This window comes from Marmota marmota, unplaced genomic scaffold (assembly GCF_001458135.2).
Source record: "Marmota marmota marmota unplaced genomic scaffold, marMar, whole genome shotgun sequence".
Lineage (NCBI taxonomy): Eukaryota > Metazoa > Chordata > Mammalia > Rodentia > Sciuridae > Marmota > Marmota marmota.
In genome coordinates this window covers 3,293,528-3,320,664 of record NW_025999949.1, presented here as the reverse complement: position 1 = coordinate 3,320,664, position 27,137 = coordinate 3,293,528, and the positions used below count along the sequence as shown (strand labels likewise).

General features: G+C 38.4%; 1 protein-coding gene across 4 annotated transcripts in view; it reads right to left on the bottom strand.

Annotated features, from left to right (window-relative positions):
* Positions 1 to 27,137, bottom strand: part of Grhl2 (grainyhead like transcription factor 2) — a 144,730-nt gene that overhangs the window by 97,548 nt on the left and 20,045 nt on the right. For all 4 annotated transcript variants that reach the window (XM_015486346.2, XM_048801931.1, XM_048801932.1 and 1 more), the window contains exon 2: positions 6,162 to 6,357. In XM_015486346.2, coding sequence (XP_015341832.1) covers positions 6,162 to 6,329 — 168 coding nt within the window. In that variant the 5' untranslated portion in view covers positions 6,330 to 6,357. The remainder of the gene's footprint in view (positions 1 to 6,161; positions 6,358 to 27,137) is intronic.

Below are 27,137 nucleotides of genomic sequence, written 5' to 3'. Positions count from 1 at the left end.
ATGAGGAGTTAGTGGTGGATGGGTACAGAGTTTCACCTTGGGAAGATGAGAAAGTCCTGGAGATGAATGGTAGAGATGTTCACATAACTTACTTAGTGCCACTGAACTGTGCACTTAATAATGACTAAATTTTAAGTCATGCATATTTTACCAGAATGTGTACTTTGAAGGTGGTAGGGAGAAAACAGTATTTAAGGAGAAGACCCTGTCTCCCCAGATTTCCTGCGGCTGTGTCCTGGTTTATCACATAGCTCATCCCCACCAGGAGGCACCTGGCTTCTCTACACATACATAGTGTTCCCTAATAGTGTTTTTTAAAAGTCCAGTCCCCAGAGATTTGATGTAAAACTGAGCTATGTGCAGGGTGCTCTGGAAACCTAGAGGACATAGCTTCCGGCATCACTGAGATTGGGAGAGAATTTATTGGGTAGATGGAGAAGGCTTTCTAGCTATGGGAACTGCTTCTATAAAACTCCAGGATATAAGAGAATAAGGAAGTCATTGCCAGAGCAAGAAATGTACAAGGGAGAGAGGTGGCTTCAGAGATGAGTGAAAGCCAGGTGAGGAAGGGCTTTGCACCAGGACAGATGTTTTACTTCATTACGGTCCCTTCCATAGGTTCTGTGCTATGGCATAGATACATTCTCCCTGACTTTGAATCATTCCCCACCAACCAGGGGGCATGAAATACCCTGTGTCTAAAATCCACCCTCTGGACTCAGCCCCCAGTGCCTCTTGCCTGGGCTGCAACCATCTCCTGAATCATCCCTCCTCTTCTTCACTCAATTCCCACAAATCCTTTCTGCATCCAAGTGGTCTTCATAAAAATGCAAGCCTGATTTTCTCATGCTGCTACTTAAAACTCTGTCATACTCTCAGGAACATAACCTCCAAAAAGCTTCTCATCTCAGCAGGAGCAGCCCAGTTGCTACCTATCACACTTGAGCCATAGGGTGTCTATGGCCATGCAAAGCTCCTTCTCAAAACAGAGACCTCACACAAAGTTGGCTCAGCCTGGAACACAATGCACTCCCCATCTCCACACCTTTTCCAGGTTTATAGTCCTGACTAGACCTCAAGTCCCATTTGAATTTCTGTATCCATGATAAGACCACAATCTCCATGAGTGCCTATCCTGTGCAATTATGTCCTAAGTGCCTAGGATGTAATAGGGCCTCTCAGAATACTTACTGCAAGAATGAATTCATCAATTCCAATGGCCTAGGGAAGGCAGAACCGAAGAAATAGAAAAAAAAAAAATAGGGATTCCAAACTCACTCCAAAGATGCATGGAAGGGAATGTTATTGTTGCCCAGAGCCACTAGTATGGGCAGACAGCTGGGCTCATATATAGTGTTGAACAAAAGCTATAGAGATGATTACTGTTTGCTGATTATTTGGCTTTGCTGCAATCCAGGCCTCTCTGAACCATGGTCACCTTGTACTTTGCAGACTGTCTTCAGAGAAACTGAGACCTCTGAACTCTGTCCCCTCTCTTGAGCACTAGATCCACATTTACTATATCTCACCTGGACTTCCTACAAAGCTCCTCAAACTCTTGTTCACCCCACACTCATCTTAGGCATCTTGCTCTGAGCTCTGAACTCCCCCTAACAACTGTCTCACACACACACAATCAGTTGCCAGTTTTTATTCAAATGAATACTTAATAATTTCTTGAGTATATTGCTTTGTCTCTCTGTAGTGCCTGTTTGAATGGGTGATTTAGGGAAAAGGCTCACAAATGCTGATCCAGGGAACTCCCCTCCCCCATACTCATCCCTTAGCTCAGTATTTTTCATCTATTGCAATGGACTGCTTTTTGAACTCTCTCCCCTCAATCTACCACTCTGCTGCTGCTGCTACTATAATATATGTAGATAATCTCTCCCATCTATGACACCTAGGTTCAAAATCCTTTGGAATTGGAGGAAATTTAAGTCAAATGTTATAATACAAGGATTATAAACTTTTCATTTTCTTCTGTAAGCTTTCCTTCATTGTCCATAATGGATTTGCACAAACTTAAATGAAAAGCTGATATACCAAAACATCAAGTTGTTGGCCTTAAATATATATATATATATATTCTATTTGTCAATCATTCCTCAAGGAGGCTGGAAAAAAAGAAAAGTAGAAAAGCTGATTTTTTAAAAATAATTCTCAACAGCTTATAAATATTTATCATTCATTCATTTATTTTGCAAAAAGCAATACCATGCACCCAACCCTGGCCTGCCCTTGCCCTCCAGCCTGCCCTGGCAAGGCTCTTCAAAACAGAGCTGCCACCTTCTCGATTGACCTCAGTTCCCTCCCCTGTTCAGCTGCACCATTACTTGGATTCCACTGAGTTCAATTTGGCATTTTATAGCCCATGTTTTCTGTCTCCTGTTCCCTTTATCTGACAGGTTCTCTCCTCATCTGTCTACCTGACAACCTCCTCTATTCTTTAGCAGAGCCGGCATTGCTCCCTCTGGAAAATTGTCAGTCAATTTACTGCTCCTAAACACAGCACTTACTCCATGCATGAGTTACAGATTTATAGGTGGTTTATCCTGGCCTGTGACTCTGTGGCTTCTCTGAGGTGGATATCCAATCCACCCTCATAATATCTATCACTACTGTTAGAAGATCGTAGCTAAATTGTGAATATTTGTTGGATAAACAAACCAACAAACTACTTCCAGCACTACCAGGTCAACAGAACAGACAGGAACCTACTGACCGGGCAGATTATAACAAACTCTCAAGGAAAATTAAAGTAAGAGTAAGTTGCTACAGTATGAACCCATCCCCCAAAAGTTCACCTATTGGAAACTTAAACTCTAAATTCATGGTAATGAGATTTGGAGGTGGAGCATTTGGGAAGTAATCAGGATCAGAGTAGATTATGAGGATGGGGCCTCAATAGTGACATTTGTGACTTTATGAAAAGACTAAGAGAGACCTGAGCTAGAATACATAATCTGTCATGCTATGTGATATCCTTTACCATGTTATTATGCAGTAAGAACTCCCTCACCAAATGCCAGTTTCATGTCCTTGAACTTCACACCCTCCAGAATTATGAGTTAAATAAACCTTAACTCTCCATAAATTATCTAGTCTGTAGTGTTCAGTTATAGCAACAGAAAACAGACTAAGACATAAATTCAACTCCTTTTTAAAAATATCTAACTAATTAAATCTGTTATGTTTTTCTGTCAAGCCTGAAATTCTAGAAAGTTTCCACTTGATTTTGGAGCTGCTCTTGGTAAGTAGCTTGAACTGCAGTGAGAACTGCACTGGAATTGAGTCCCTAAATTATAAGAGATTCAATAAGTTTTTTTAAAAATAAATACCACTTAATTAGTACACAACATAGCAAGCTTCAAATGTATATTTTAAAATTTTGAACTATTTACAAATAGGCTCAAATAAAAGCATTTTTAAGATAGTGGGCATTGTAATGAAATGGATATTAGGAAACCCAGGACTGTCCTGTGACCGTGGGTAAATTCCACTTAGTTGTCTAACTATAAAATGTAAAATCTGATGGGCTTCACTGCAATGATCCTGTGGTGACAGTTAAAAATGTAGGTGAACAAAACTTGAGAGCTATAAAGTATTATACAAAGACATGCCTTTGCCAATTTCCAAGGACAGGGAGCACTATTTCTTTTTGTCTTTTTCTTTTTTTGGTATTGGGAATTGAACCCAGTGGTGCTTAACCACTGAGTCATGTTCCCAGCCCTTTTTTTATATTATACTTAGAGTCAGGGTCTCGCTGAGTTATTTAAGGCCTTGTTAAGTTGCTAAGGCTGGCTTTGAACTTGCAATCCTCCTGCCTCAGCCTTCAAACTTCAAAAGAGGTATAAAAAGTTGATAAAATTTAAATGATAATGTGACAGTAATTGTTAACATTAATTTAACTTCCCAGTTTATATTTTTTAAAAAGTGAGAAATCACTCCTATTTCATTAACATGTCGCTTTGCCATAGGAGAAGGCCTATCATCCCAGGCTATTTAACTTTATAACTCTAAACCCAGTATACATACACTGTAGGCATCCCAGAGAACAGACAAAGCCTCAAAAATGATCATTGGAAACAAGTCCAATAATTCTTTTCACAGGCACTAAAATGTTTCAAGCAAAAAGAAAGCAAGTCTTCTGTGAAATGAAAGGAGCCAGAACCCTAACAGATCTTGGAAAATATTAATTCGGTACAAAGAGCTGTAGACTTGGCTACAATTTGAGGTTTATGTATTCCATATCCTACGTCACACAATATTGACAGAAAACAATATTTAAACTTTCCTTTGAATCTCAGCAAATGTGTCAGAGGAGAGGTAATCTAAGTACTACATTTAATAATACTTGATTATCAATATTTACTAATACTAGACTATTCTCTGACCCTATGGGAAATAAAATACATTTTAAGCAAGACTTTTTTTTTCACTGATTAAAAAGAATTGTCATCAAATATAGACATCTAAAACTATGTTCATTTCACAATGACAAAATAAAATAAGAACAATATATTTCTTCTAAATAGTAAAGCTATTAACTGAAATACTAACATTACAAAAGTTAGAAAAATGTAATTATCTGAATGATTAAATCAGAATCACTTTAATGATTGTCAATGGATTTTAAAAATTAAATAAAACTGTCAAGATTTGATTATTTTTTCTCTCATTAGGGAAAACAACTTTCTAAGGATGAAACCAAAAAAAAAAAAAAAAAAAGCTGAACCTCAACAAATGATCTAGGGCATAAAGCAGATTTGATGATCTGAGCTTCAGAATGATCCCCAAAAGGATTTTGAAAATTTTCACTCCAAAACATTTAGAATTTATCCTTGTACTTTTCAGATGAGATCTTTAGTCAGAAAAGATAAAGAATAAGAAACAACCACAAACAGGAAAGAAGCAAGAAAAGTCTACCATGAAACCATTTGGGTTCTCAGGCTTCTTTTTTTTCATGTTTAAGTTATTCCTTTATTGTCAGGAAATGAAATGTAAAGCATCCTTGCATCTGGAATCCACTTTTTCCTAATGTTAAGGCCCTTCTCACCATGTCAGGAGTCCCGTTGGGAGTTTCACACTTTCATAGAAGGCCACAACATCTGCCAACTCTGCTGGACTGGATAAAGGGGGATGTCTGCCTAGACCAGCAAGGGTACCCATGAAAAGCACTTCATAGAGTTCTCCAGCATTCCCCAACAACAAAGACATGTTCATTAGAGTTCATAATATCCTCATTTTAAAAACCCTGGTTGGCTGACCTGTCCATCCCTCACAGCTGTCACTCACCCTTGCTCTTCATCTCAGATAAGACAACAGGAAGCAGAGACTGATGATCACTAAAAGGGAAATTGCTCTTCCTGATGATATTGTCCAAGGATGTTAGTCCCATGATGCAGAGAGAGGGCTTTCATCCCCAGATAAGAGCAACACAGCCAGCTCACCTTTGTGCCAATTCCCAGCATAAAACAAAGATGTTCACAGTCAAATCCAGGCAAAGTATCCCCATCCTTCAGCAAACACTTGTTTATTTTATTCACATTTCAACATTGCTAAGAGAGTAGGTCATATCAGGTATAATCCCTCAAGACAGACTGTTTCTTCTTGTGGGGTTTCCTGAAATGTTCTATTTTGGAAGTGCTATAAAGCAAGTATTTTTTCTAAGGTTGTATTTATTTCATTTTCAGGATTTTTCAAAATAGAAGTTTAGTGCCTGTTGAAACAAATGGAGGCAGTAAGGATTGAAATTTCTGCAAGTCATCCCCTAAAATATTCCCTATAAAACTGAAAACTCTAGAGGCAACCTAGTGACCAGAGAACTGAGCAATAGCTAAATCTTGGTACAGCCACACAATTAATATACTTTATTCACCAAAAATCATAACCACAAAGTAAACATGCCAGTAAGGAAGTATGAGTGATATGATATTAAGAAATATATTTCATAATATCTATGAATGTGCACAAAGGACATGAGAAACAAATGGAAACTTCCTCTGGTGGGTGTGAGGTTGGGCTTCACAGGTGAGTTCGCAAAGAGGCAAAGAGAACGGAAGAGGCTGAATTCCACAGAAGTCCACTGGCCTGTTCCTCCCATCAGCAGAGGAGCCCTGGAGGCAGGAAGAGTGGGAAAGCAAGAGGGCAAAACCCACCTTGTAGTAATCATAGAGCAGGCCTAGGGCGGCAGCACTGTCCTCGTCCCCATTGATGCTCATCATCGCCTTGGTGGCCGCTGTCAGGGGGTTCTCCAGGTACGACTTCCAGGCTTCATCCTCGCTGGTGTAGGCTCTTCGGGTGTTGAACGGAGGGTCACTGGGCATGGGCACTAAGGCCACTAGTCTTTTATTACTGTGAACACATAAGAAATGGAGGTTCATTATCAGGGAATTTTCCTGTATGCCCCTAACAAAATACTTTATGTGGACGAGTATTGGTTTGTATACTAGTTTCCTAGAATGGGGAAGAAGAAAGGAAAGGTTAAAACTAAGGCGACTGATGTGCTGCATTTATAAAATCACTAATTAATTTTTTCACTATGGAAAGTACTAACCGGTCTTTAAAAGGTAGCCTAAATGGTGTTTAAGTTGGTCCCCTTCGAACTTGGCTTTCCATATCCAATTATTCTAAGTAATTTTATTTAATTATTCTTTGTTAATGAGTACTGAATGGAACCCTGTGAGAGTGGGTTTCATTTAACTGAGTTCTAATTATAAGTTTGTGCAATACATAAATGTAATCAATACATTAATGATTATTAAACATTGTTTTTTATCTAGTTTAATCTATGCTTGACATTACTAGCAAATTACAGACTAATCTAAGTCTTTCTCAATTAAATAGGCAATATAAGCCCCCTGGCAAACACAGCATATTACATACAGATAATTTTGCATAATAAGAACATGCAGCAACAGCAACAAGACAGGTGATACATAAACCCTACATTGTTGTAGGATTCTACTGTATTTTGGTGATTTAGAAGCTACAGGTTATTCTACTGTATTTTGGTGATTTAGAAGCTACAGGTTATGAAGACCATTATGGAGAGTGAGGAGTACATCTGGAGAACTTTCAGTAGAGACAGAAAGGGGCAGTCAGTCAAACATTCCTGGCCGGGTCAATCTTGTGCAACTCCACAATGAACACACAAGGCAGTGTCGTCAGGTGGGTGTGAGAATGACTCAAATACCCAAAGACCATGACGTCCCAGCAGCTCCTCATGCTGGGACCCAAAGTGTCAAGTAAAAGAGCCTGGAGAAGCTTTTCTCTCACTTCCTGACTCTCTTGCTTATTCACTGAAGTGGAACCAAAATGGAACAATGAGACATTGTACTTCAGTAACACCTGCTTTGGCACACAGCAACGTCACACAGACAGGTGACAGGATGAGTTTAGACAACACTGACAGTAATCAAAGGATATGCAGCTACCAACACCTCCTGATGGCCCACAGTTATTATAAATGAGGTCTCATTTTGCTTACACTCCTTCAGGGTCACCACCGGCTCCCTGTGTGATGGAGAGCTGGTGTGAACCCTCAACACAGAGTGTGTTGAAGGCCCTTTCTATGCTGGTATGCCAGGCACTGGTGGAAGGTCAGAAAAGGGTCTGGGGTAAAATACATCTGAGGGTAGGGGTGGGGCAGGTGGAAAAAGTACATTTAGCAGAGTGGAATTCTAGGATAGATGGTCTCTATGACTCTGGTTTGAGCTTTTTGTCCCAGTCGTTTGGTGGAGCTGATTAGGAGGAAAGAATATTGCCCACAATTGCAGATGAATTGAATTAAAAGTGTATAATCAGGTTTCTTGGAGCAAATGAGGAAAACCCTGATCAAGGGGCTTACAAGCCACAGGCAGTGTGGTGACATGGAATAGCATGGGCCCTACAAGTGAGTCTTTGCTCAGTTACCTACTATGGAGGAAAGCTGGCTGGACATCAAATTTCAGTTTCTTCTGCCTAAAATAGGGATAGCAATGGCCACTACTTACCCCACAATGTGATTGTGAAGATCAAATAAAATAATTGATAAAATAGGGTCCTGTAAACTGCCCTGTGCTATGTAAATGACAGATAAGGTTATTATTGAACTGCTCTGCAATACTTGTGTACACATCAATTTTTGGTAAAGTTGACTATAATTTAAAAGCACTAGGGCTGGGAATGTGGCTCAAGCGGTAGCGCGCTCGCCTGGCATGCGTGCGGCCCAGTTTGATCCTCAGCACCACATACAGACAAAGATGTTGTGTCCACTAAAAACTAAAAATAAATATTTAAAAAATCCTCTCTCTCTCTCTCTCTCTCTCTTAAAAAAAGCACTAAAGATAACCATTAATTAAAAAGAAAACATTTATTTAGCAATATTCCATAAGCATTTATGGACAGCCCAATAGGTGCCAGACGTTGTGCCGGATGTTGAGTATGGAGGGACAAGACAGACACTGTCTGTATCCCACACTGCTTATCATCTAGCAGGCTAGACAGAGGGCATCTATTGCAAAGGTCAGGAGCATGAGAAAGCAAATGGACAGTGTTGTGAAGGTGCATGACAGAAGAGACCAACCTAGTCAGAGAACCAAGAAGCAACAGAACTGAAAGACAGAGAGTTAGGAATGTGCTTGTCAGTTTTGAGAAGGAGAGATGTGGGCAATCATTTTTAAATTGAAGAATATATTTTATAGTGCAGAATAATGGAATTTTCTGACAACAGGAGCACATCTATATTCATTTTGGAGAGTCTGCTAGAGAAATTTGCATATTTTGATCTAACAATAAAATAGCGCTTCCATGTTGTAGAAATAGATTCTGAGCCCCCAGCAGTTGCCTCTAAGGGCCAAGACATCATGCATGCTTTCTAAAATGCTCAGTCCCACAGGAAGGAATAAAGAAAGAGCTTCATGGTACAGATGTTCCAAGATGGATGAAAGATCCAAATTCAAAATTCAAAGTATGATTTCTACTGAAAGTGTATTGCTTTCACATCATCAAGTCAAAAAATTGTTAGTCAAACCATCATCACTTGAAAATGGTTCATATTTGCAAGAATCTCACTACTGAAAAAGATCTCTTTCCTGCCTGAGAGAAGCATGTATTGCTTCACTGCAGGAGGAGTGTTAATTTCAATATAGGCTAATTTCCAAAAGTTCAGCAGGAAGCCCAGGCTAAGAGATCGTAGCCAAGACTTGATTTATAGTAAGTGCTGTCCTGATCCATGGAAATATTTTTTCTGAGTCTTCCTTTGTGGGATCCTGCCTGCTAAGTCTTCTGGATTGCTGATGTCATCTGTTCTTAGCCCAGATGTTAGCTCATGAATGTAAGAGATTCATCAGCCTTTCCCCTGGGATGAAATTGTTGATAAATTCTTACATGATAAATGGAAAGAGTTATACAGTGAAAGCACAATTTTACTGGTCATTTCTTTCCACACTTTTAATGGCCCAAGGGGCCCTTTGTGGCCTCCTCTCCTTTAACTATGCAATGAGGTGGGTTTTTTTCTTCTTCTTCATAGATTATAATCTCTCCAGTACAGAGCACTATTGAATGAAGTTTGGTTTAATAAAAATGTAATCATCTCTCTGGTACACTGAACAAAAATGTAGACTTGTAAAGAAAGGAAAGTTTCACAGTGCAGTGTTTACCAAAACTAAAAACACTTTGTGAAGTTTTTATTATCATTCATTGGGAATAATAATTCAAATTCTGCTTTGGTCATTTTCTTAAATGTCCTTTGTGAAGTTCTAGGTTTGCTGTGTTCTAAGGAGCCTTGGACAAAGAACTGTGAATGACAACTACAAACTTGCTACTCCTTGCTACCTGGGTCTTTCTTTGAAGGAAAATGCAAATGAGCACCAGACCATTCACAGCAAGGCTAAGGTCAAGTTAGATTACACATATAATTCCTTTTTTTTTTTTTCCCTTATTTAATTTCTTGAGCCACTACTTCATTTTGCAGAAGTTGGAAGCAAGTTTGAGAACTGAGTCATCAGCTGAAGGAGAGAGGGGGGAGGGAGGGGGCACTCACCTGACTGAGATGATAATCTACAGGTCCACAAAAACTCTGGATCACTCTGCCAGGATCAGCCCACCTTCACCTCCTCCTCCCTCTACACAGAATAAACATTCTGGGAAGGAACACAGGCAGGGAACTTAGCACATAGTATCTTCCCCTTCTAAAAATATGTGTCCCTTGTAGGAAGTCAGTCACCATATTCAGCTTTAGTCTTAGCTTTTCATGCTTCTAACTAGTCTCTGTCCTCTGAACCATATTGAAATCCTCTGGAATAATCTTCACAGAACATGATTTTCTAGAGAGTAGTATAATTCTTTACTACCTATACCATCAAGTCCCAAATCCTCCATCTGACATTTAAATTCCTCCTTTGTCTGGCTTCAATCTGTTTCTCAAAATTTATTTCCTTCTACTTGTTTAATGTATACATATAAACATTGCCGGGTGTGGTGGTGTAAGCCTGTAATCCCAGCGGCTCAGGAGGCTGAGACACAAGGATCACAAGTTCAAACCCAGCCTAAGCCATGGCGATGTGCTAAGCAATTCAGTGAAACCCTATCTCTAAATATAATACAAAATAGGGATGGGATGTGGCTCAGTGGTTCAGTGCCCCTGAGTTCAATCGCTAGTATCCCCCAAATATAAATATAAATATAATGAATATAAATAATAAATATAATGTGTGTGTGTAAAATTTTTTTAAAAGCCACTTTCTCTACAGTTCCCTAAAGAAGTGCATTCTTACCTTCATGCATTCCTTTGCTGAGGTTGTTCTCCCTGACAACTACTCTAAGTCCAGTTGCAACATTCTATCCAATAGAAAATGTTACATAATTTTACTCCTTTAGAGCATCCCCTTGCCAAGAACTCCTATAGCATGTATATTATTCATTATATTGTGTATCACTTAATTTCTACTATGCAAAGAAGACTCATTTAAGTGTCAGACCCACCAGGGACTCCAAGAAATGACTTCCATTCAACAAAACCCCCAGCAGCTCCCCTGAGCCACTGTCCTTGGCCTGTCTTGGATCCCTGACCAGTCTGGTTTCAGTCTAAAATCTGGAAACTCTTCTTCTCTAGCATTGCCTTTTTTTTTTTCTTCTAGATGTTCCAATTTCCACCCCATTCCCCAGGGTATTCTCACAAACACACATCTCCCCAAGTAAATTAATATAACTAGCTACCTAGACTGGCCCTGGGCACTTACGGCTTAAGAAACATCGAATATAGGTCTTTAAAAATGTGTCTGAATATTCGTTTATAGAAAATGCCCCCAGGAAATGGTCCTAGATGCAAACCCTGGCCATGATACTCATTAGCTATTATTACCTGTCTGGACCTCAGCTTCCTCACTATGGAAGGGTTGTTGCATAAATTAAATGGGAGAAATATATGCAATGCTCCTAGCAGAGAGCTAGGTACAGAGTAGTGCCCTCTCATTGTGTCACAAAGAAGATTATAGAGGAGCAAGGTAATATAGGAAAGCCAAACCTCTGATCTTCAGCCACCACCATATGACTTCCCTCTCTTTGAGAAGAAGTAGCAAGACCGTAAATTGAATTGGACATAACTTTCTTAATGTTCATATATGAATACGTCACCACTGAAACTCCACATCATGTATAACCACAAGAATGTGATACTAATTAGATTAAGTTTACCCATGTATGTATAATCTGTCAAAGTACACCCCACTGTCATGTATATCTAAAAAGAATAAATAAACAAAGTAGCAAAGCTTTTCTATAAGGTTCAGGATTTCACATCATATACTCTGCCTCATATCTGCCCCCCCAACACACTCATAGCCTTTATCCTGAGATCACATGAGTTCTATTCTCCAAATATCTTGACCCATGTTCTGAGTCTTCAGCACAAATATTTACATTTGGTCTTCATCCATTTCTGTTTCTTGTAGCTGATTCACTATAGCTACTTACTGACTCACATGGTCACTTCAACTTCCATGCCAAAAAAAAAAATCCCAACCGTATTTAGACCATAAATAGCAAAATTTGAAAAAAGGACGACTGTTATTTTCTTTTAGAATCTTGGCATTTTCTCCATTAACAGGATAAGACTTTCAAATGTAAATTAATGAACCAATTATTCTAGCCAGGGTTAATGTCACAACTGAAATGCCAATGATGCTAGTTGTTTCACTGCTAGCTACTTTCTGTAACGTCCCTCCTTTTGGTATTTGCTAGAGGCAGACCACAAGAGATAACAGACACTTCCCATGGTAGAACCAGGGTTGAAACTTATTGGAAAGTTTCTACACTCACTGCTTGTGATTAATGACTCTGACCTCTTGCCTTTGACCTAACCTGTGCAGGAGTCATGAGAAGTAAGATGAATTTATAACCCTGGGGTGGTACTGACCATCTTCATGTCAAAGACACTTGTATTGGGGAAAGAGAAGATTCAATTAATTCAATGAAAAAAATTATAATGACCTTCACCAAATAAAATACATGGATTTTAAATATAAGAAGCCGTGAAATGAAATTTATGTCTATGGGAATTAGTATAGACAAACTGATTGCAAAATATATTGATCTACCAATTGAAATGAAATCTCTCTCTTTCTTTCTTCTTTGGTGCTACAGCTTTGCTAATGCCCTAAGCATGCTCTTAGGTCACCTATTAAGTAATCCAGAATCTAAAGGGTTAGAAATAAATATAAAGAAGCTGCAGGAAAAATATATCAAGTACTACAAATAAATCATAAAGAGAAAAATATCACAATGGAAAGTGGAAGAAAAACAGATAAGAATTTTTGAAATGGAGATAATTTATAAAGACGGCAATCTATAAGATTATTAAAATTGGTTAGTGTGTGTGTGTGTGTGTGTGTGAATCAAAATTCAAAATGTTAACAGTGACTACAGGTGAACTTTTACTTTTTAACTTTGAAAATAATCTCTAATAATAATATCACACTACCTATAGAGCACCGGCCATATATATGGCAGATCATGTCATAAGTACCTTAAATGGGTTAAATCACATACTCCTTAAAGTCAGATATGGTTATCATGTTCTTTATACAGATGAGAAAATTGCTGAGTAACTTCCAAGAGTCACGTAGCAATCAGGTCACACTTGGATTGCATCCCAGAGTATGAATTCTTAAGCATCCTTCTCTTGCCAATTCTTGACTATACTCCATCCACTTTCATAATTAGAAAAAAAAAAGAGTTACTCAAAAAGGGGCACTAGGAAGTAGACTGGAGACAAGAGAACAACATGACAGGAAACTTTCTATATGGGAATAGTTGAGATGTTGTGAAAAATCAGAGCAGTACAGAAATTGTGCAAAGGGGGACTCTGTAAGCTCCCTAGAAAAAGATCATTTATTTAAATTGCTTGTAGAATTCCAAGATCCTGGCACATTCTACAGTGTGCACAGACAGGCAACACATATTTATTGAATAAATTATGTGAGGTGATAGATAGTAAATACTTATTCGTTTTTAGTTTGACATAACTAGAGGCTGTTTGTTTTTAAATGCTCTGTGGAAAAAAATGTTAACAAATAATTTATGTGATATACATATGATTTAAAGACTATATAATATATATGAATTAAAGAATTGAGAAATAAGGTAAATACTATATTTAGAGAGCATGATTTTTAAAGGGAAAATTATTTTCTAACCAAAATAGCTATGATATTTAAAAACGGAATCAATGTTTCTAAGGAACTTATAGTGCTCAAACCTCTGGCAGCAAGAAAGCAAGCATAAAAGCACCTTACAAGACTTGCAGGACAGGTTTCCATTTCAAAACCTTTCCTGTATGCATCTCTAAAATTTATAGCGAATGTGGAAAAGAGAGATTTTAGTGTAATTGTCAAAGATAAAAGGCAGAAAAAAAATTGGAATAAAAGAGAAACCAGAGTTGAGAGGCTGCACCTCAACTCTGGTACAGGAAGGATTAATGCATAACTGAGGACTGTGGATCCCACTCAGCTGGGTAAAGGCTGAGGGTCTTCAGGATGGATGACCAAACCAGTTGCTTACAGAGGAACTAGCTAAACATACATTTCTTAAATTCGGGAGTCTGCCTTTGAGGGGTACTAGGACCAGAGAAAGAAACAACTTCATAAAATACCTAGAGTAACTTTAAACTACCACAAAAGAATTGGGAAAAAAAATGTTTTAAAAAATGAGTTTAAAGCAACATTAAAAATTTTCTAATGTGTCCAACCCACAGTTTGTGCCCTTGGGCCTCACTTGAACATATACAAAGGAAACTTCTAGATCCCTGCAGCACCTGTGGTCAGGACATTTAGCAGAACAGGCCACCATGGAAACAGTGAGCTCCACCCTGCTGACAAGCCCCCGCCAGCGTCACAACTCCCAGGGGTCTAACTCTACACTTTTAATAGAAGAATTAAGAATCACCAGATGTTTAAGGAAATCTTACATGAATGAAAGAAAAACTCCAAGACAAACAGAACAGCCTAGATGAATTAATGTCAGATACAGAAATTACAGTTAAAAAGAAGATACTGCATCCATAAGACAAGCATGGACTACTTGGAAAACATAATCACAAAATGATTTCTGAATTTTAAAATGTGTAAAGGCTGAATGGAAAGGAAAGCAAAGAATAGATTAGTGAACCTAGAGACAAAAGCAAAGCATTATCCAGGTTTTTGTTGTTGTTGTTGCTATTGTTTTTTTGGTGCCAGAGGTTAAACCCAGGGCCTTGTGCATGCTGGGCAAGAGTTACACCATGGAGCTACATCCCCAGCCCCATCAAGTTTCTAAACGAATAATAAAAGAAACCATGAAACAAATTAAAAGGCTGCAGAATGATTCTAGGTAATAGTCTACTAACAGGAGTTAAAAAGCAAGGAACAGAGTGACAGGGAGGAAATAAATAATCAAACAATAATGAAAGAAAAATATCCTTGAGCAGAGGAAAAATGGTTCTTGAGAAGGAGAGGCCTCAAAGTGCTGAGAAGAGTAATAAAAAGAAATACATCCATCCATGTTCTGCTGATATTTCTATGTTAAAGTTAAAATAGAAAAATGCTGCACATACTTGGGGGGAAAAAAACTAAGTAATTTTCAACAGAACAAGAAACAGGCAGTCAGTAAACTTCTTATCTGCATCCCAAAATGCTGCAGGGCAAGAGAAAAATGGAATATTAAACACAGCGAAAGATCAATCTAGTGTAATAGAAAAACAAAGACATATTTAGTCATGGAAGGATTTAAAAATCCTTCTATTCATCTATTCTGTTTGAAAGAATTATTCCTTGAATCAAAGTGAAAAAAGGCGTGCATGGATAGAAAAGAAAATCAGCATAGCTACCAAAAAATATCAAATAAACCAGAAAAATATTAATTTTAATGAATTTCTGATCTTGGAAATAAAATTAATGTCCCAAAGAAAGTTTTCTTAAATATGATGCTAAATGAAAATGAAATATCTCAGGTGATAGGAGAGTAATTGTTTAACAACTGTATTGAAGGTTTTGCTTTGTATGAAAAAGTTATAGATAACAATTAATTCCCAATGCTAATAGAAAACATAAGTTTAAATATGCTGATCAAAAATTCCATGGTAGGCTGGGGATGTGGCTCAGCGGTAGATTGCTTGTCTAGCATATGTAAGGCCCTTTGATTCAATCCCTGGCATTGCAAAAACAAGACAAAACAAAAATTCATTGGTAATAATTACTAATTAAAGATGGGCTGTAAAACTCGTCGAGCAGCAATTCCCAGAACACAGTGTGCAGACTTGTGGAGAGAGGTCCCTTAGATACTTTCAGGAAACTGTGAGGAGAAACAATGGTTCTCGCAACTATACTAAGACATATTTGCCTTATTCACCATATTGATATTTGCACTCATGGTACAAAACTAGTAGTGGGTAGAGGTTCTGCTTCTCTATGCAGATCAGAGCAGTGACATCAAACTGTACTAGAAGAATTACATTCCTGAGCCACAAGCTCAAAATACAAACAAAACAAACAAGTGCTGGTTTTGTTTGAGAATTCCCTTTATGAAGCAGGACAGAATCCTAATTTTATTAATCCCAAACTTTGGGTATATGCCTTCTTGATCCCACATGTGACTGCAGGAGGGCCATTCAAAACTCTTGGGACCGCTAACTGAAATGCAGTGACTGACTGGAAGAAGAGGCCTTGTCCAGGTTGGAGCTGAGCTAGATGAATTTGCTTCTGGGAATTCCATTTTCACATGAAAGAGGACAGACTGACAAACTCTGTGTTCAGACTTGAATATTTAGCTGACATTTTCTCAAAAATAAATGAAGTATAAGTCCATCACTTTAAGGCAAACAAGTGACAGTATTTGCCACCAACAAAAAAAATTTGAGCTTTCAAGCAATATTTGGAATATTTACTTGAAATTTGAAATTCAAAAAGTGATATACTAAATTTAGAAATGTAGAAAACTTGCATCCACCAGTATTGACAATTTCCTCATTGTCATTTTCTGATGCAGTCAGTGGAGATATTAATGGATGCCATTTTTCACTAATGCATGAGGGAAAATGTTAGCATTTGGAAGATCTGAATACATAACCAATATTGGCAAATACCAATGCACTATGTTACAACATCAAACACAGGTAAAAGATCTATTCAAAGTACAAAACAGGCCTAAAGATTTTCATGTAATAGAGTATAGAAAGTTCATTATATGATTTTGGTTTCTACAATGCAATTAACCTTTCAGAAACTACCAGTTATGGAATTTAGGTGCAATATCAAAGAATATCTATAGTTATTTGAGAAGACTATTAAAGCACACTTTCCTTTTCCATCTCTCAGTGTGAAACAGGATTGTTGTTGTTGTTGTTGTTGTTGTTTGTTTGTTTGTGATGGTGCTGGGGATTGAATCCAGGGCCTGTGCATGATTCTACCAAATGAGCTATATCCACAGCTGTGAAAAAGGATTCTTTAACCAAAATATCAATGTGCAACATACTGAATGAAGAAGCAAAAGTATTTAGAAGTCTCTGATAAGTCAATGTCAGAGAGAATTACAAAAATGTAAAATAATATCACTCTCCTTCCTAAATTTTTTGCTTTGAAAATTTTAGTTTTCATTTTAACAATGTTATATTAACAAATAATGGGTGTACTATTATTATTTTAATTGAATCATTAATAAATATTTTAAGATTTCTCCTTAACTTCTAATATGATGAGTATTGATATAACCCACAAAAACACAAGCCAAACACAACATTCTTCAATAATTTCAGAGTGCTAAAAGGATTGTAAGAATTGTGAGTTTGAGAATCATTTCTCTAGATAATCACTTGAGAGCTAAATCATGGAAAAAATATTGATCAATAAAACAAAAATTAAAATAATGACATAACAGGAAAAGTAAATCTTTACATATCTGCAATTGAAATAAGTGAAAATGAGTAGCTGCATTTTTGAAAGAAGTAATTTCAAACTGGATTTGAAAAAAAAATTCTTTTTTAAGCACCCAGGAAACATAAGAAATAACCATTTATCAGGCCACTAAACAAGATTATTCATTTTGAAAGAACTCTCGTAGTACAAATGAAATTCTCGGACCACTGTGTAGTTAAATATTAAATTAACATGAAAAAAAGATCAAATTTAAATGGCTGGGGATGTGGCTCATTGGTAGAATATCTGCTTGGCATGGGTGAAGGCTTGGGTTTGATCCCCAGCACTGCAATAAAAATTTAAAAATCAAATCATCAAAAAAGATTAAATTTAAATACTGTATGTATAAAAGTTATAACATACTGTTAAATATTTATGGTAAAAAAAATAGCTCCTAAAGAAAATTTTTTGAAAATTAGAACTCAGTGACAAAATATGTAGCATGTATTGTGGAATATAAATAAATCAGAACTTAGAGGTCATTTCATAGCTTTAACTGTTTTAGAAATGAAAACAGGGGGCTGGAGATGTGGCTCAAGTGGTAGCGCGCTCGCCTGGCATGCGTGCGGCCTGGGTTTGATCCTCAGCACCACATACAAATAAAGAAGTTGTGTCCACCGAAAACAAAAAAATAAATAATAATAAAAACTCTCTCTCTCTCTCTCTCTCTCTCTCTCTCTCTCTCTCTTCAAAAAAAAAAAACTAGAAATGAATACAGGCTAAAGTTAAAGAGTTAGGCATACGGATATAAGCATAAAATAAATGAAAGTGGAACATAAAAATAGAAAGTATTGAAGTAAAGACATTAGAAAGAACAATTTAAGACAAAAGTTGGTTCTTTGAAATGGGAAAGAAAATTAACGAATTGACAAAGATAATCAAATATTAGAAAAGAAAAAAAGAGAATTTTAAATGTAGCACGTATTTTAAAAAGAGTATTCTGGCTGGACATGTTTAGGTGCTCTTGTAATCCCAGTGACTCAGGAGCTGAGGCAGGAGGTTCGCAAGTTGGAGGCCAACCTCAGAAACTTAGTGAGACCCTGTCTCGCTAAAATAAATAAATAAATAAATAAATAAAAGGGCTAGAGATATAACTCAGTGGTAAAGCACCCCTGGGTTCAATCCCTCATCACTCCCCCCAAAAAAGCATTATGAATCCTTTTATGCTAATTAATTTGAAAACAGACAAAAAGGAAACATTTCGAGAAAAAATATGAATAATCAAAATTGACTCAGTTATTTGGAAAGAGAGAAACATTAACATTCCATTAGGGAATCCTAGCAGCTACCTCCCTAAACAGGTGATGAAGGTATACCCTGAGACGATGAGAGAAATCTCGGGCAAACTGAGCAAGGAGCCCTCTAATACCCGCCTGCCGACTGATGACTGTGGTACTAACTGCTGAAACAAACCAAGCAATAAGTATGTGAGTAAAGAAGCAGGTAATTAACCCAAAGAAAACAAAACAACTAACTTTTGGAGGTTGAACTGTGAGTGGCTTGTCTTTATTTAGCCATTTCCCTTTTATATTGCTCATGCAGCTGAATATAAATGCAGACAAAACCATTTAGCTAATAGAGAAGAAATGGATGGGAGAAATAAGTGAGGGAACCAGGAAACTTCCTCCCTGTGGCATCCAAAACTCCTGGTTTATCTTCCTCTGCTACCCACCTATAAACCTGGTCACAGCAATCTTTATACAATCCCCCAGTCCAAGGCACAAGACTTCTACCATGTACATTTCTCTTGTCACCTGTATGGAAAAGTTCCCTTTGATTTCTTTAAGAATAGATTTCTACTCTCTAGGCCCAAATAGTCTGTAACCAAAAAGGCTTATTAAGAAAGAAACAAAAATTCAAAAAAAGCAAACTGTATTGTTTGCAACTTTAATTCCTTAACTACTCAGAGGTAGATATACTCTAATGCTCGCCAATGACCTGAGGTTCAGCTTGTCTTTGTGATTATCAATAGATTCATAGCACGCAAATGATTATCATCACTATCATGATGATCCACTCTAAATTGCCTATTTTACAAATGGAGAAACTGAGGTCCAGTGAGATTATACCATTTCCCTGGGATCACAGTTATCTTTATTAACCCTAAAATGATTAAAGGACAAGTTGCTGGAAAACACATAGATTGTTGGCTAATTTGTAGTGTTTTGTGAACACTTAAGCATTCTTCCATGAGGATGAAGTGAACATTATGGACATCTTCATGCAAAAGTTTCCCTCCTCCATCCACAATCCCTGCTAACTTCCCCAATCCATTGAATAAAACTTTATGGAGCTTCTACTGTGCTGATCTAGGTGTAGGAAACACAGAGCTAGGACATTTTCACTCATTCATTCACATTCATTCGTTTGTTCATCCAAGTAATCCATTCACCAGAGATTCCTCTGAAAGCTAGCAATGATTGCCTAGAGGGTCCACACTTTTAAGTATTTTTTTTTCTAATAGGTTCTAACCCCTAGGTATGCTAAGCCCAGGCATAAAGATGTAGTAGAATATTGTACCATGAACAGTATTTTTGTATTGTTTTTGTAGTACTGGAGATCAAACCCAGCGCCTCATGCTTGCTAGGCAAGCACTTTACCACCAAGCTACATCCCCAGCCCAAAATGTTTTTGATTGTTTGTTTTTGAGTACTGCTACTTAAAATCCTTGAAAATTAAGATAACATTTACTCAACAGATCATGATCAACTGAGCACCTACTATGGGCTGGTATTCCTCTGAATACTCTAATATAATGATGTAAAACACAGATCCAATCTCTGTCCTAGTGAAGCTTTTACAAGTGAATATACAACTGCAGATGTGACAAGTGTTGATAAAGAAAAAGCACAGGGTACTAGGAGAAAATGTCATGGGGATCTTGCAGGGGCTGTGAGCATGTCTATGTATAATGTTCACAAGTAAAGAAACTTTGAAGAGGGGAAGAGGAAAAGAGAGGGACTGGCTGGGTGTGGTGGTACATCTTATAATCTCAGTGGCTTGGGAAGCTGAGGCAGGAGGATCAGGAGTTCAAAACCAGCCTCAGTAAAAGTGAGGTGCTAAGCAACTCAATGAGATCCTGTCTCTAAATAAAATACAAAATAGGGCTGGGGATGTGGCACAGTAGTCCAGTGCCCCTGAGTTCAATTCCTTGTGTCCCACCCCCCAAAAAAGGGAGGGACTGAAGAGATTTGAGAGACTTTCTCTTCTACTAAATGATGTTGGACAAGTAGTTGAGGAGTTTTATTTCACTTGTGTGTTGGTTGATTTAAATTAGACCCTCAATTGAGTCCATTAAAATAAATTCTACACAAATTTTAGTTGAGTAAAATTTTCAACCATACAAAAAATGTAGATTATGTATGAGTTTTTAATCTACTTTGTATTTGATATCAATTATTTAGGCATAAATACAATAGAAGAATTTATGAAGAAAAATGATAACTTTAATCATTTAAATACTAAAAATAAGTGGATGTAAAAAAATGGGGGGGACAAACAACTGTATGTTTGTGTGTCTCAAAAATTTACCCACTGTACAAGCCCACATCACACATTCTGACAAATGTGGCTGAACACAAGAAACAAACAATTCTCACACCAATGGCTCACCTTTAGCAGCAAAAGAGACAGTTAAATCAACAAATGATAGAGGGTTTTTGCTAATATCCTCCCAATATGGAGGGGAGCCTAAAAAGGGGTGAATTCTTGGAAAAGCCTCTGAGGCAAGTCATTCCCTCCACTATCGGCATTTTACCAACAGAGATGAAAAGAACTTGAAATCTTTCTAGTCTGGAAGAGGGGAGAAGAATTGCAGAATGATCTCAACCCGCACAGCTATGGGTGGCTGAGAATGAATTGCTCTATATTGAAGGTTGTGTGTCATATTGGTGACCAGAGATACTGGCAAAAATAGTCAAGATGAGAATCAAGAGTCTGCAGAGTGGTTGCATCTTGTAACCAAACACACGAGGAAAGTCCAGAATGGAGGTGGAGTTCCACCAAGCAAGGAGATATTTTGTGGATGCCACTGCTGGGGACCTGATCATTGTTCCCCTTCCCCATATGAATAATTTCCTAGTGAAAAAGTCATGTTCAGTATAGTAATTGCAGACTAGGAGCAGGGCAATACATGATGTGGTTGTCTCCACCTTGGGGCGAGTACACAGGGAAGTTCAGAAAAAGCTATGCTGTGCACAACCCTGCATTATAAATGAAGAAGACCATGGTGGGGCTGAAAGCTCAAGAACTTGTAGGGTCCTGCCGACACTGACTCTCCTGATGGCTGTGTGACAAGATCAGTGTGAACAATCCAGAGGTGGGTGAACCCAGTTACCTAGCCTTTTCTACCTGGTGTCACTGCTGCCTGGCAATGTGATGTTCTCCCGCCCAGCCTCGAAAGTATCAAGCAGAGGCTACCAAACCAGCCTGCTAGAAAGACAGGTGGAGTTGAAAGAGGCATAAAGCTTTCCAGGAACCCTAGCTGCTTAATTACTACACTCGGGATGCTGTGTCAGACAACTTCAAACATACCTAAAACCCTGAAAGAAAACCAAATATCAGTGCTGTGCTTTTTAGATTATTTGGCCCTCTATGAAAGCCTCATCTTCTCTATCTCATCTCTGAGGAAAGTAATCATTTTTTAAAATTATATAAATTCCTCAACAACTGTGAGAATATTGCCAATAAAAGTATTTTACAGAGCTGAATTAAATACAATACACAGACTGATTTCTTTAACAGAAGGAGGCCACTGGATTGAGAGCACAGCCGTAGTGGCTTTTGTGACTTGGTTGGGTTACTGTCCAGACATTGTCCCTGCTTTCTGTGTTGTCATGAAGGCTTGGATCCATCCAGAAGGACTAGACCTAGTTGAAGAAGGAGGCATTAGTAAATCATCCCCAGCAGAGATTGGGATATTTAATAGAACTGAAAACAAAACGGTAGACGTGATTGCTAATCTTGGTTGTCAACTTGACTGAATTGAGAAATCCCTAGAAAATGGGTAAAGCACACTTTTGGGTGTGTCTGTGAAAGTGTTTCCAGAGATGATTGGCATGTGGATCGGCCAACTAAGGGGAAAGGCCTACCCTGAATGTGGGCAGCACTACCAAAAACGCTGGGGTCCTGGCTGGAAAAAAAAGTGGAAGAAGGGGAAAGTTCACCCTTGGACTCATTCAACTCTTCTTAAGCCTATGCATTTTTTTGCTGCTGCCCCTTCCCATGGACACAATACTTCTGGTTATTTAGGTTTTGAATGCAGATTTGCACCAGTGACTCTTCAGAGAGCTTCCAGGCCTTTAGCCTAAAACTGGGGCAGCATCGTTGATCCCTATTATTCTGAGGCTTCCAGCTTCTCAGATTGAGCAGCTTCTGGTTTCCCCAGCTCTCCAGCCTCTAATCATGCAAGCCAATTGAACAAATTCCCTCTTACAGATACATTCTGTCGGTTCTGTTCCTCTGGAGTATCCTGATGGATATAGTAGATAAATGCAATAAGACTCTTTGAAGGAAGGAAAATTTGACTTTGGGGAAGGGGCAGGAAGAAGACTGTTGAAAGCTCCAGATGAAGTTTCATGGTTATTTTCCACTGGGAACTATTAATGGCTCCAACATCCTCAGGTACCCTTTTCTTTTAAACCTAGTGTCCGAGAGGTGTGACAGTGGAAATGGAAACTACAAGAAACCAAAGCAGAGGTCCAGGACTCTGTGGTCAAGCAAGGAACTGACCTAACACCCCCCAAGGCATCCCTCCCTCCAGGAAGAGGATGCTGTCCTACACATGTGGACTGAACTCAGGACAGAACATTTTCCCAAGGCACACAAAGCCAAGCCTTCCTACCTGGCCACATCATCACAAGCCTGGGCTGCAAGCTGACCTTGACAGGGTGCACAAACAGATCTCAGCTGACAGAAAGACAGAAAAACAAAGCACTCATACAAATGGGGAATGGTAGAATCTCTACCTGCATGTTTGGAAGTTAATAGATTACACTTAAAATGGATAGTTCAAGAAATAGCAGTATGAATTACCAAGACACAATGGAGGTAAACTAAGAGGAAAAGATACCGAAGAATCAAGCCTAGCTGCCTCTGGATATGAGGATCCAGGCAGAAGAGTACATCTAAGGAAACTGCTATTTTTCACACAAACCTTTCTAATATTATTTAATTGTATTTCTAAATACAATTCTTTGATAAAAAATTAAAAATATGTATTTTAAGAAAATACTATGTGAATCCTGTACAACATGCCTACAGCCAAGAAGCAGCCTACGGTTGATAGTTTCCAACCACTAAACTACAGGTTTTTGGTAAGAAACAGTAGGTAAATGGGAAATAGGAACAAAGAAATATGGTCTATTATCCATAAATGTAACTGCCTTCCTGCCTATTCTCCAATGGGGTCTTTGTTCCTATTAATAGACCATAAGGCGCTACCTTAGCTCATGACCTTGGGCAAGCTACTAACTTATCTGTGTACCCATTTTCTTATCAACCTTAGAGATTCCATTTGAGAACTGAATTAATATACATAAAATACTTAGTACCTATGACACACTCTGCACTGTATCTATACAAGCTATTAGCATTAAGGTGATTTTAAAGCTAAATTTTTATTTTATTTGATTTGATTATTTTATTTTTGATACCAGGGATTGAACTCAGGGATACTCGACCACTGAGCCACATCCCCAGCCCTATTTTGTATTTTATTTAGAGTCAGGGTGTCACTGAGTTGCTTAGCGCCTTGCAGTTCCTGAGGCTAGCTTTGAACTCGCAATTCTCCTGTCTCAGCCTCTCAAGCCGCTGGGATTACAGGCAAGGCTAAATATCATTAAGCCTTCTTTGGTAGACACAAGTGGTCCCAACATAAGTCCCTCACAGAGAAGAAGTTGAGGCTAACCCCTTGGATATAAGCATCAGGTTTTCCTGAGCAATCCACCTGCCTGAAATTGGACACTCCCCTGATCAAGCCTCTGAACTGCCTTTCACTGAAATCTGAAAATTTTGTGCCCAAAACACATCATATTTTGGTTTCAACAGAGATTCCAAAAGACAGCAAAAGAGGCAGAGGCAGGAGAGATCCAGGCTTCCTGATCCCATTTTAAACTTTTCTTTCCTTTTTCTCTTCCCTTTTTCACTTTTTGTTATTTGTTTGTTTGTTTTTGTACCATGGATTGAACTCAGGGGTGCTTAACCACGGAGCCATATCCCCAGCCCTGTTTATTTTTTTATTTTGAGACAGGGTCTTGCCAAGTTGCTTAGGGCCTCACTAAGTTGCTGAGACTGGGATCCTCTTGCTTCAGCCTCCCACCTCCAGGATTACAGGTGCGTGCCTCCATGCCTGCAGCCTTCCCTCTTCCTTCCTTCCTTAACACCTCTAATAACAAGAACTCACAGCTTTAAACAGTAGCTCATGGCACCGAAGGAAGCTCTAATTGTTAAGAGATTTACTTTGTGGCAGCTACAGGAGTGCACCTCGCTGTTCCCCAGCTGTAGGAGAGGAACTGTCCATGGGCCCAGGCTGCCCTAGGGGCTGCTTTTCCAGCCAGTAACTGAACTGGTCCAATTCCAGAGAAGACACAGGCTCCCCAATGGGCACAAGAGCCTTCCTAGACTGCTGGGCCAAAAGAAGCTTCCACCCCATCTCCCCTCCGCTCTCCAGGTCTGAGATCAAACTCCCTAAGAGTCAGAGGCTCTTTGCTGTCCTTGCTCCCCACACCATCCCCTCACAGGGACATTCCCCTAATAAAATCCTTCTCTGCTTAGTCTCATCGTGGCGTCTGCCTCTTAGAGGATCTGAACTAAGTGAGACAAAATATTTTCATTTTCACCTATCAGCCCCAATTCTATCTGAGGAATCACTGCTCTACTGTGACCAATTTTTCTAGCCAAGTATTCATAAAGGCAGAGATGAGCTGTCCTCTGTGTGAGTGTGAGCAGGTCCACATGTGTCCTTGTGTGCACATGTGTAAGGGTAGGGCTCGGGGGAGGATGACAGCAAGACCTGTAAAATCTCATGAAGGGTGAGAAGTCCCAACCTCAGATACAAAGGAGATCTGAAACCGATTTCTTCCTGTGAAATACAAATGCTAAGACTTGGCCTCCACTCAAAGCCTGAAAAGACAAAGGAAGCATAGAAGAAATTGCAAGGTTAGTCAAAGACTTTCATAGGCCCAGGCAACCTTCAAGGAATACATCATTCCAACATTGTTTGAATTACTGCAGAGTGTAACAAAACCTGGAGAGTTTCCCAACTCGTCCTAATCGGCTGGCCTAACACAGATATCAAAATGCAACAAAGAGCAGACACCTGTACCCAGGAACAAGATCCATGTCGGTTACGACAATGACAGCTAACATTTATGAGCATTTCCCATGTCTCATGAACTGCTCCAGGAGAAACTGAGGCACAGAGAGACTAAATAATTTACTCAAAGCTATGCCAACAGCAAGCACTGGCACTAGGACAAATATAGATATAAAATATTCAGTTAAAAAATATGCATCAGTACAAGGTGACATCCACTGATAGAGCACTTTCTTTAGCATGCAAGAGGCCCTGGGTTCAAATCCCAGCACTTCCCACCCTTGCCAAAAAAAAATATTAGTTAACAAAGAAATATAATTTGAAAAAGAAAAATAAATAAGGTTTTCTCAGTTTAAAAATAAAAAATTAAATCCTCCAAAAAATTGATGAACTGAATTTATTATTAAAAACAATAATGATAATGATGATAATAATAATAATACATCATGACCACATAAGGCATATCGCAAGGATACAAGTCTGCTCAAAATTTTTAAAAAAAGAAATTTATTTGTGAATATCATTACATTGAAAGGATAACAAAGAGAAAGCTCAATGTGGAAAATCTTTATTAATAGCTGCAGTGAACTGAATATCTGTGTCCCTCCAAAAGTCACATATTGAAATCTAATTCCCAATGTCCCCAATGTGATGGCATTGGAGGTGAGCCCCTTTAAGAGGTAATTAGGTGATGAGAATGGAGCCCCCAAGAATAGGATTAGTGTCCTCATGAGAAGAGAGCAGAAAGCTAGCTAAGTCAGGAAAAGGACTTCACCAGAGCTCAGCCATAATGGCAACCTGACCTTGAACTTATAGCCTAACTGTGAGGGATGAATTTCTAAGGTTTATAAACCACCCTGTATATGTATATGTTTGTTATAGCAACCCAAATGGGCTAAGACAATGCAGTGAGACATTCAAAGCACTTCCTTTATGGAACATCCCTGCCTTCCTCCTTCTCAACAGTGTATTTGAAACTGTCTAATGTAATAAAGAGAAAAATTTAAGAAACCTACATAATGGGAAGAAGGGGGTAAGAACTATCAAATGTAAATAATATAATCACTTAATAGATACTACACTAAGAGTTCAGTTGGGGAGCCAGATAGAAGATCATACAAAACCAAGGGCTTCTCAAAGACTAGATTGTATTTAATGCTGAAATCCTAAGAACATTAAACAACCATCCCACTCTCAACCCTATTCATCAATATTTGTTAACATGTTTCTGTAATGATAGGTTCACAGATTTACAGATGAGAATAAAGTAAAAAGAGGTGAATAAACATTTGCATATGACATCATGTCTAGAATACTCCAATAGCATTTAAAAATCAAAACATTACGTTACAGGAGAAATAAAAATGCAAGATCTATTTGGAAAAAATATTTTA